Below are 12,038 nucleotides of genomic sequence, written 5' to 3' on the forward strand. Positions count from 1 at the left end.
GTAGAAGGTGCGCGAAATTCAAAAGATATACACTCGTTAATTCATAAATATGACATTAAAGAAGATATTAGTTTATATTTGGTGTTATTTGAGCGCCAAGCACGGAGGGCGGAAATAGGAAAAGAGTTGTGGATAACACATTTGTTGGGTTTACTTCCTTATGAAATAACACAAATTATTGCCCGTGAACCTGATGATAAAGCCCAAGATTATGAACACGTTAAAGGACTTTTACTGAAGAGGTTCAAGCTTACACCTGAAAAATTTCGTCAACTTTTTATGAAGCATCTAAAATCAACTGAAGGAACTTGGCCAGACTTCTATCACGAACTTTCTAATTATTTTGATGGGTGGATAACGGGATTAAAAGTAGATACTTTTGAAAAGTTAAAAGATTTGATTATAACTGACCAGATGAAGAAACGAGTTCCTCAAGAATTTAAAGAGTACTATTTGGATGAGTGGAGTAACATTACATCTCCAGTAGAACTTGCTGGAAAGTTAGAAGAATTTGATGACGTACGAAAAACGATAAAATCAAAAGACTCTAGAAGTATTCCTACAAAGCCAAAAGTGTTACCAAGTCCGCCAGCATATGGCAGAAATTTTACGAAATATGATAATTATAGAACTGATAGAGTTTTGTCTGAAAGATATAAGAACTTTAAGAAAGATAATGTGTATGATAGAAGAGAAGAATATATAGATAGTAGAAACAAGGATGTCCACCGCATAAATGATCGTAGGGAAACAGGGATAGATAAAACATTTGATCAACGAAGGACTCCGAAGTGCTATGAATGTGGATCCAGCAACCATCTTCGTCCTCAGTGTCCAACACTAAGGAATCCAAAAGGTATTGTAAATATCAACAGAATCGTGGAAGGAATAGAAGATGAATATTTAGCTCCATATACCGTTGTGGGTAAAGTGAATGGCCACTTAATGCCTATATTAAGAGATACTGGTGCTAGTATCGATGTCATATGTAGAAAATATACATCTCCAAATAAGTTTACAGGTGAGACAATTTGGGTGCAACAACCTCTTGATGAAGGCCCTGTGTGTTTACCTCTTGCACAAGTTACGATATCACTTCCAAGTGGAGACCTAATAACAAAGGCCGCTGTTGTTCGTCATGAACTAGACAAAGGTCGCTATATAATGGGAAATCGTACAGCGTCTCTACTTACTGATTCCCAATTAAGAGAAATGTCTGCACCCCTAGCAATAAATGCTGTTGAAACAAGAGCACAAACATTACGAAAACAGAGGAGAGAGAACAATTGTCAAGAAGAAATAATCGACACAGACAAAGGAACTTTTAAAGATACTACGTCTGTAATGGAGCCAGAAAAAGTTGGACATGCTGAAAACTTCGAATCTACTTCTGAATCAATGATCGAGAATGATTTCCAATTTCCTCCTCCTGATGAAAGTGTAGATTCACTGCTAGAAATAAATACAGATCAGCTTGCCAATTTACAGGTAGAAGACCCGGATTTGCAACCTCTCTTCGAAATTGCCAATCAAAATAAAGAAGTTGAAGATCGAAGTAAAAGGTTTTCCATCAAAAATAAACTATTAATGAAAATTCAAGAAGATCATAATGGGAAAATAAAGGAAGTTTTTCTCCGAATTCAAAGAGCTGATTTAACAATTAAACCAATAAAGTGCCAGTTTGCTCAAAGTGAAGTTAAATATCTTGGACATATTGTAGGAAACGGAAAACGTTCGCCTGGAGAAGTGAAAATAAAGGCTATTAAGGAGTTTCCTAAACCAACAACTAAGACAGAAGTCCGAGCCTTTTTAGGATTAGCCGGGTATTACAGACAATATATACCCATGTTTTCATCAATCGTTGCCCCTCTGACAGAAACTTTAAAGGGTAAAGTTCGAAAAGGACTCATTCAATGGAATAATGACTGCGAAAATGCTTTTCAGGAACTTAAGAGAAAACTCTCAAGTGAGCCTATTCTGTATGCTCCTAACTTTGGTAACGAATTCATCATTCAAACTGATGCTAGCGACTTAGGTATGGGGGTTGTTTTGACACAGTATGATAAAAAGGGGAAGGAACATCCTATATTATACTTAAGTAAAAAGTTTTCTCCCACTGAAAAAAATTATAGCACAACAGAAAAAGAGTGTGCTTGCATTATTTTTGCTGTAAAAAAATTGCATTATTATATTGATGGACGATCTTTCACTATTCAAACTGATCATAATCCTTTAACTTGGTTAAATAAAAATGTAAGTACAAATCCGCGCTTAATGCGTTGGTCTTTATTCCTTCAAACTTATGATTTTAAAATTATTCATAAAGCTGGGAAATTGAATAATAACGCAGATAGTTTAAGTAGAGCTCCTTTAGATTAGAAAAAAAAATGATAACGATTTGCTAATAATTTGCATAAAAGTGAAGGTTAAAATCACAATAATCATAGCATTTAAAATTTATTCATTTTTCATTTGTGTTTATTTTATGTGCTATATTTTCATATATCTCTTTATTTTATAAAGATAATGATTAATATTTTCTTTATAATGTGTTTATCTGAAATTCTGTAAAAATGATGTTTGAATATTTGTATTTGTATGCTGTGTTTTTTATATATGTTATTGATATGTGCTGTATTTTCATATATGATATTGATATTATTTTATATATTTGATACGTTAAAGTAATGTAACATTTTTGAAAGTTTAACTTTTTCATTTATTTACCTGAAAAAGTTCTTGGGAAGGGAGGAGTCTGTAATATCTTCCTAACCACAGCTGGGCAGAGGCGGACTGTGCATGCGTGGTTGTCAGTCAGTCAGTAAATTTTGAGCGAGTAAGTCGTGGGAGATCCTCTCCTCTCTTCTGTTGAATCATGATTGGAAATTTGTGTGTTTTTTTGTTTTTGTTGTGTTTTAATAAATTGTTTTTGTTTATAATCATATTTGTCTGTGTGTTTGTTGAGAGATACGTTACACCATCATCGACGTAAATCGCCATCGGCATCTTGTGTCCCGAGTCTTTACGAGTGAAGAGGAAGTGGTCAGATTTGCTTTGGGTCATACCATGCTTCTTTAGCACGTCGGTAAACTTGGCATTCCAACATCGACCAGCTTGTTTAAGACCGTACAAAGGTCGGAGCATCTTGCATATACGTCCGCTTCCGTCATCATATCCTTCGGGTTGATACATGTATATATCTTCAGTTAAATCACCATAAAGGAAAGCTGTCTCCACATCAATTTGAAATAATTTTAATTTCTCCTTAGCTGCTGTTGCAATTAGAGCTCGAATAGTGTCGTAGCGACACACTGGACTAAAAGTCTCCCCGTAGTCGATATCTTTCGTCTGCGTATATCCTTTCGCGACTAATCGAGCTTTAAATCTTTCGATAGAGCCGTCTGGGTTAGTCTTCACTTTGTAAACCCAGCGATTTGCAAGAATCTTTCTTCCTTCAGGTGGCTCAACAAGTTTCCACGTACCGTGCTTGTTTTGCGAAGCCATCTCTTCGTCCATGGCTCGTTTCCAGTTGACATGCATCGAAGACTTCATAGCTTCTGCATATGATTGGGGTTCTGTCAAATTCAGGATGCTGCTGTAGACTTCATAGTCGTTAAATCTGGGTGGGCGGCGTATAGTTGATCGGTCACGCAATCCATGCGTCGTCATCTGTGGTGGTTCATCTTCTACATTGCGAAGATTTTCACCCTCCTGCAAGTCAGTACCGTCAGAACTGCCTGAAATTTCAAACTGCATACCAGTTGACGTGCTGGCACTGGAAGTAGTTTCTGAAGACCGGGAAGTGGGACCTATCTGCTGCTCGTTGAACACCACATTGGAGCTCTTGATTGTGTCATTCTTTGGTATGAAAACACGATAGCGCAGTGGAAGCGTGCTGGGCCCATAACCCTATAGCGAGCCTCACGCTATTTTTGTTTATCGTGTAGAGTTGCACTTTCGTAATCTGGCAACTTCTATTTCTTGTATATTCCGAGTTTATTTTTCTAATCGTTCTTTTCCTTTTTTTGTTTCTAAGTTCTTATTAAATACTAATTTAAAATAGCTGTCACCTTTATTTTGCTAACATTTACAACAGGTTATGGGCTATTAGCAACGTTTTACTGCGTGGATAGCTGTTTTTGACGACGTGTAGGAACTTTTGTATGCCAAATCGTGAGTAGTACTTCGTTTCTCATTAACGTTAGTGGTGAAGTGATTGCTCATTTTTGTGGATTAACAGTTTGGCGATGGAAGGAAAAGAACGATTAGAAAAATAAACTCGGAATATACAAGAAATAGAAGTTGCCAGATTACGAAAGTGCAACTCTACACGATAAACAAAAATAGCGTGAGGCTCGCTATAGCATGCTCGATTTATAACAGGCAACATTGGTTGCGATGACAACTAAAAATGATGGAATGCAAGAGTTGCAGAAAAGCGATAAATAAAAACTTTTGTAAAAATGTCTGGACATAGAATATCATTATATTAAATCCAAACAACATAATCGATACAATTAATATTTGCCTGTCTTGCTCCCAATAACTGGTGACCCGGATTGTAGATATAAATATGCCTGATGATGAGAAAGTTGTTAAAGATTCTACAAATGAACTATGCAAAGTAAGTGTAAAAATTCCGTCGTTTTGGATTGATCGTCCTGAAATTTGGTTTTTCCAAGTGGAAGCCCAGTTTAAAATAAGTGGAAATCTTTCTGAGGAAACCAAATTTAACTACTTAGTATCGCAGTTAGAACCGAGATAAGTTGAAAATGTTTGGGATATTGTAACAAGCAATTCCGATACGAAATATTCAGAATCCAAAACAAGGCTTCTAGATTTATTTAAAGAAAGTGAAAGTACTCGGATAAAAAAACTTATAAATGGAATTGAGTTGGGTAACCTGAAACCAAGCCAATTGTTACAAAAACTAAAATCTGTCGCACCATCTGATGTGTTAATAAAAACGTTATGGTTAATAAAACTGCCAGATTCTATGCGTAATATAGTACTTGTTAGTGACGAAGAATTACCCAAATTGGCGATCATGGCTGCAGACATGACACCTTCTAATGAGGTTTTTGGCGTATCAGCAGCTGATAATTGCTCGAATAAAAAACTATTAATGAAAATCCAATCCTTTGAACAGCGAATTACTGAAATGACTATTGATCATATATCGAGACCACGTTTAAGGAACGATTCTCAGTGCCGCAGACGATCTCGTAATACTTCTAAAGGAAAATTTAATCCTAGAGGGAAATACTGTTTCCATCATTTTCGTTTTGGTAACAAATGCCATAAGGATAAGTGTACTCAGCCGTGTAGTTGGTCAACTGATAGGTCATCCAATCAGGGAAACGCCGATGTGCAGTAGAGAATGCGACAAGCTCTCCTGTTGATAATATTCCTGATTGTCGCCAATTTCGCTTATTTATAAGAGATAAAAAATCGAAAGTGCGTTTCTTAGTAGACAGTGGGGCAGATGTTAGCATTTTACCCGCTTCAACTAAAGATAAACAATCCATGGATTACAAATTGTATGCAGCAAATGGTACCGAAATTGAAACATATGGTATAAAGATGTTATCCCTTGATTTAGGACTTAGGCGAGAATTTCAGTATCCTTTTATAGTAGCCAAAATTAATAAGGGTATTTTAGGAGCTGATTTCCTTAACAAATTTAAATTAGTAATTGATTTGCATAACAAGAAACTGATTGATGGAGTAACTCAACTAAAGGTAACTGGCGAAGTTGCTTCCCTCAGCGAAAACAATAATATCGTTACGGTAAATAATTCGACGAAATTTCATACTCTGCTAAAACAATATCCAGATTTATGCAAACCAAATTTGTTCTTATCAGGAGTAAGACATAATGTTCAACATCACATCGAAACAAATGGTCCACCTGTAAATTTTAAAGCACGACAGCTAAATCATCAAAGGCTGGCAACAGTAAAGCAAGAGTTCCAATTCATGCTGGATAATAATATAATAAAACCCTCCTGTTCACAATGGGCAAGTCCATTACATGTGGTTTTGAAAAAGATGGTACTCTTCGCCCATGTAGAGATTACAGACAGCTAAATGCTAGAACAGTTCCTGCTCAATACCCCATTCCTAGGATTGAAGATTTTCATCACATTTTAAAAGATACAAATGTATATTCCAAAATTGATTTATTTAAAGCCTATTACCAAGTGCCTATAGCCGAAGAAGACAGATGTAAAACTGCAATTATTACTCCGTTTGGTTTGTATCAATGTGATGAGTTTTGCCTTGAGGAATGCACCAGCAACGTTTCAAAGATTTGTAAATACTGTTCTTTCTGGTCTTGATTTTGTTTTTCCCTACCTAGATGATATTCTAATCACATCTGCTAGTGAGGAACAACACAGAACCCACTTGAAGTTAGTGTTTGAAAGGTTGAATGATTATGGACTTCGTATTAACGTTTCCAAGTCAATCTTTGGAAAGAAAGAAATAGAATTCTTGGGTTATTTAATTACTCCTCAAGGCTCACGAGCGTTACCGGACAAAGTTCAAACTATTGGTAATTACAAACTTCCGACAACCATTCACGAACTCAGAACATTTTTAGGCATGATTAATTTTTATCGTCGATATTTAAGGAATGCGTCAAGAAATCAATCTCTCCTTCATGATTACCTTAAAGGAGCACGAAAAAAGGACAAACGAAAAATTCAATGGACAGATGAGGCGAAAGAACAGTTTCAACGATGCAAAGATGATTTGGTCAATATAACACTCTTAACATTTCCGAATTCTGAACTACCTCTGTCACTATATACGGATGCTTCAGATTCGGCAATTGGAGCAGTAATTCAACAATTTGAAGACAATGGATGGAAACCTATCGCATTTTATTCTAAAAAATTAAACGAAGCGCAAAAGCATTACAGCACTTACGATAGAGAACTGCTAGGAATTTATCTCTCTATTAAACACTTCCGATATTTACTGGAAGGAAGAACATTTGAAATATTCACAGATCATAAACCCATAGTTTTTGCATTTAAACAAAAACTAGAAAAAGCATCACCTCGTCAATTTAGACATTTACAATACATTTCAGAATTTTCAACTGATATACAACACATTGAAGGTCGAGACAACATCGTTACAGATACTTTATCTAGAATTGACGAAATTTCTTTGATTGACTACGATAAAATAGCAATTGAACAAAATATGGATAAAGAATTTCAAAATTTAAGGTCATCACCGACTTCCCTGAACTTCAAGCAGTATCCGCTACCTTCTGGAAAGTCTTCGTGGTATGAAACTTCAACGAATAGCATCAGACCGTATATTCCTGAAATGTATCGCATGTAAATATTTCAGCAAATGCATGGCGTATCCCATCCTGGCATTAAATCATCTGTAAAGCTCTTAACATCAAAATTTATCTGGCCAAGTATACGTAAAGATGTGCAGCTTTGGACTCGATCTTGCATGGCTTGCCAAAAGAATAAAGTAAATCGACACACCAAATCAAGTTTCGGTGAATTCCAACTTCCTTCAGAAGGTTTAGTGACGTCCATATTGATCTCATTGGACCCCTAACCACCATCATATGGAAATATTTACTGTCTAACTTGTATTGACCGATACTCTAACTGGATGGAAGTGATTCCGTTAAACAACATGTCAGCAGAGACAGTTGCCAAAGCGTTTTATTCTAACTGGATTTCAAGATTTGGTACCCCATACCGTCTTGTTACAGATCGCGGAGCGCAATTTAGTTCTGAGCTGTTCACCGCCTTATCTAAAATGTGTGGAATAAAATTACAGCACACAACTGCTTATCATCCACAGGCTAATGGGAAGGTCGAACGCCTCCACAGATCTATTAAGACCGCGTTAATGGCACTCAATAACCTAGCTTGGAGTGAAACACTTCCAACTGTTCTTCTTGGATTACGCACAGCTATGCAAGAAGATGCGGCATACACCATTGCTCAAATGGTCTATGGACAAAATATACGATTACCTGGAGAATTTTTCCAGGAGAACATAACTCCAACCACACCTGATAGTTTTGTCAGGCAGCTTAAAAAAACTATGGAAGAAATGGGACCAAGAACAATGTCAAATAAATATGCCCAGAAAATATTTGTCCCTAAAGATTTAAAAACAGCATCTCATGTATTTATTCGCAAAGACAGAGTTAAAAAGCAATTGGAACCTCTATGGTATAATTTGTTGATTAACCATATTAAATCGTCCAAAGGCTTACTTACATGAGCATTTTGCTCCTAAAAAGAAAAGATAACATTCTTTTAATGAAACAAAACTTTATTCATAATTCTATCCCAGCACGCTGCCACACAGCTCATGACGTTCTGCCCCTGCTCTAGGGTTGCATTATTATTGTTGTCGACTTGGCGATGATTTTATTCGCCACAGAGTATCCCCCCAGTGACTGAGGGTTACCGAGGAAACGATAAAACCACTAGAGTAGAATACACACAAGAATTGTATAATGATTATAACTAATAATAATAAGAAAATTGATAAACAGAAATTGGAAAATACAACAATAATTAGGAAAAAAATAATAATAAAATAATCACAAAATAAACTATAATAATGAATTATTTAGTAATGTATGTCTCTAATTTTTTTGGAAATCTGACATGTCTGCCAGATCTTGTATGCGCAACAGTTGCTTGTTGTTTGGCTGGCTCATTTGGTACAATTGGTTTTGACACTGTTTTGAGAGCAGTTTCCGTTAAATAAAAGGCGGGTTTCACTCGATCAAGAGAAACCCAGGGCCTGATTACCGAAAAGGCACAGGAAGCAAGTGCTTCCCCTTTTAAATTCTAGGGGGGCCCCCAAATGACTGAAATTAAGGGCCCAATTTCTTATTTTTTGTAGCCAAAAAATATTAATAATAAAAGAAATAAGAAAAAAATGACTCCAACAAAAACTCTCGAAAAGAAAAAAAATGGGATGCTTAATAAATGGGATGCTTTGTGTTGTTTTGCCGCTAGTAAAAAAATTGGCATAAAAAAAAGAGACTCGTCTTGCAAAGACCCTTTCGTATAACAAGTAATTTTATAATTTAATTTAGTGAAATATTTAAATTTTGTCAACATATGTGCTAGCTACTCCCTCATGTTTTTGTTACTATATATAGTTGGCTACTATACATGTTGGACCCTACTTTACGTGCTTTATAAAGCACGTAAAGAAGGGTCCAACATGATTGCATAGGATCTCTGTATTCCTTTCTAAGGTTCTAATAATTTTCACATGGTTCTTCCCTCTTTAAAATGTATTGTTTATGGGCGAAAAATATCAAAAGTTTCTTTTGCTCAAGTTAGGGGGGCCCCAAAATCCTATTATGCTTCCCCTATTTTCAGAGGTTAATCGGGCCCTGGAGAAACCGTTGTTTTTCGACCATTCAGTTCAATGATAATGGTTTTTTTCGTTCTATTAATCACTTTATGAGGACCGGAGTAAGGCTGACGCAATGGAGGTATTACATTATCGGCACGAAGATAAATATGTGCACAAGTTTTCAAATCGGGATGTACGTAAAATTTTTCGTTGCAATGTGCTGTTGTGGCAATTGGTAGTATTTGCTGCATGTGATCTCGTAATTTTGAAATGAATTCATGACTGGATGTTGTTGGTTTTGTATGTTCAAATATCTCACATGGCAGGCGTAAAGGAGAACCATATATTAGTTCAGCTGGAGAAGAATTTAAGTCTTCTTTAATGGCTGCTCTTATCCCCAATAGGACCACTGGAATGGTTTCATGCCACCGGTCATTTTCATGTGCTTTTATTGCAGATTTTAGATGTCTGTGGAACCGTTCCACTATTCCGTTTGAAATCGGATGATATGCTGTAGTCCGTATTTTAGTCGTCCCCAATAAGTCTGAAAACGCTCTGAACAACTCCGATTCAAACTGTGCACCTCGATCGGTTGTCACTATGGAAGGACAACCAAATCTGCTAATCCATGCATTAAAGAAAAATTTGCAGATGGTTTCTGCTTTTTGGTCAGGAATTGGTATGGCCTCCGGCCATCTGGTAAATCTGTCAATCATTGTCAAAATGTAATTGAAACTACCAGAGGGAGGTAGAGGTCCAACAATGTCCAGATGGACATGGGAAAAGCGTCCATCAGGAAGTGAAAATGTTCCAAGAGGTGTTTTAGTATGCCTTTGGACTTTTGAGCGTTGGCAAGGTTCGCAACACTTAACCCAGTCTTTTATTTGTCGTTTCATGAATGGCCATACAAATCTAGATGAGATTAATTTGGTAGTGGCGAGAATACCAGGATGAGATATACTGTGTAGGTGATCAAATATGATTTTTCGATATGACTCTGGCACAAATGGTCTTGGCTGGCCGGTTGATGTATCACATATTAAGTCATCATCAGAAATATGACATGGTTTTAATTCAAGTTTCAGAGAAGTTGTTTGATTATTGAGATATTTAAGTAGCTCTGGATCATTTTTTTGTGTTTCAGCAAATTTCTTAAAATCTAAAAACGTTGCTTTGGTAATAGAATCAATTTCAATTCTAGATAAAGCGTCCGCGACTACGTTTTGAAGACCGTGCACATGACGGATATCTGTAGAGTATTGGGAAATGAAATCTAAATGTCGTACTTGCCGAGGTGAACATTTGTTAGGATTTTGTTTAAAGGCAAATATTAAGGGTTTTTGATCTGTATAGATTTGAAATTTTCTCCCCTCTATCATGTGACGGAATTTCTTAATCGCGGAGTATATAGCAAATAATTCCCTGTCATATGTTGACCAATTGCGCTGACTTTTATTTAATTTAGTAGAGTAAAAAGCTATAGGTTCCCATTTATTTTGCGAAAGTTGCATTAAAGCGCCACCAACTGCGACATTTGATGCATCTACCCAAATACTTATTTCAGCTCCAGAAATGGGGTGTCTCAAAAGCGTTGCTTGAGCAATAGCGTTTTTAGCGGCAATAAAAGAATTTTCACTGTTTTCGTTCCATTTAAGAGGTTCGGAAGAATCGTGACCTTTGGAACGAGACTTTTTTCTGTTTTTATGCCCTTCTAAAAATTGAACTAAAGGAGCAAGTATATGGGCGGCTCTTGGTATAAAACATCGGTAAAAATTAAACAATCCTAAAAATTGACGGAGTTTAGTGAGAGTAGAGGGCTTAGGAAAATCAGTTATACACTTAACTTTTTCAGGGAGGGGTTCAATTCCTTTTTCAGAAAGGTTAAAACCTAAAAAATCAATTGATGATAGGCCAAAAATACATTTAGAAACGTTTATGCAAAGACCATATTCCTCTAATCTAGAGAACAAAGCTTTTAAATGTTTGAAGTGCTCATCTAGATCTTTTGATGCAATAAGAATATCGTCTACAAAAGCATAAACGTTTGTTAGGCCACGAGTGACTTCATCGATAAACCTTTGAAAAGTAGCACTGGCATTGCATAGCCCAAATTGCATCCTCAAACTCTCGTACAAGCCAAATGGGGTGCATATCGCAGTCTTGTGAACGTCTCCAGGATTTATGGGAATCTGATGATAGGCTTTGACAAGGTCGATTCGACTAAATATCTTAGAACCATGTAAATTTGCAGTAAAATCAGCGATACAAGGAATTGGGTATTTGTCTTTAACTGTTTGTGCATTCAAAGCACGGTAATCACCCACTGGTCTCCATTCTAATGATCCTTTTTTAGGTATCATATGAAGAGGTGAAGCATAGTTGCTACTAGATGGTCTGATGTGCCCTAGCTGCATCATGTTTTCAAATTCAGATTTGGCGATTTTTAGCCTATCAGGAGCTAACCTACGTGGCTTTGCCACTACCGGAGGTCCTTTAGTTATTATGTAATGTACAGTATTATGTTTGACAGGTTTATTGGGATCAGGTAATTTTGTTATAGATGGATATTCTTTCAAGAGGTCAAAATATTTATTATCTTCAGAAATTGTTTTAACAGTATGCAGTTCTGTTTGCTTTAAATGACCAGGAGTTTTTAACTTAGTTTTTAA

At 36.3% G+C, this 12,038-nt stretch overlaps 1 protein-coding gene across 1 annotated transcript; it reads left to right on the top strand.

Moving 5' to 3' along the window:
* The first annotated feature begins 4,573 nt into the window (after window positions 1-4,573).
* On the top strand, window positions 4,574-6,090 carry LOC147807551 (uncharacterized). The gene is made up of 2 exons (XM_087166683.1): window positions 4,574-4,624; window positions 5,344-6,090. The coding sequence occupies exons 1-2, from the start codon at window positions 4,574-4,576 to the stop codon at window positions 6,088-6,090; spliced, it is 798 nt and encodes a 265-aa protein (XP_087022809.1).
* Window positions 6,091-12,038: the final 5,948 nt, after the last annotated feature.

Source organism: Parasteatoda tepidariorum, chromosome 6, assembly GCF_982258835.1.
Source record: "Parasteatoda tepidariorum strain Cologne lab strain chromosome 6, Ptep-v5.0, whole genome shotgun sequence".
Classification (NCBI taxonomy): Eukaryota; Metazoa; Arthropoda; class Arachnida; order Araneae; family Theridiidae; genus Parasteatoda; species Parasteatoda tepidariorum.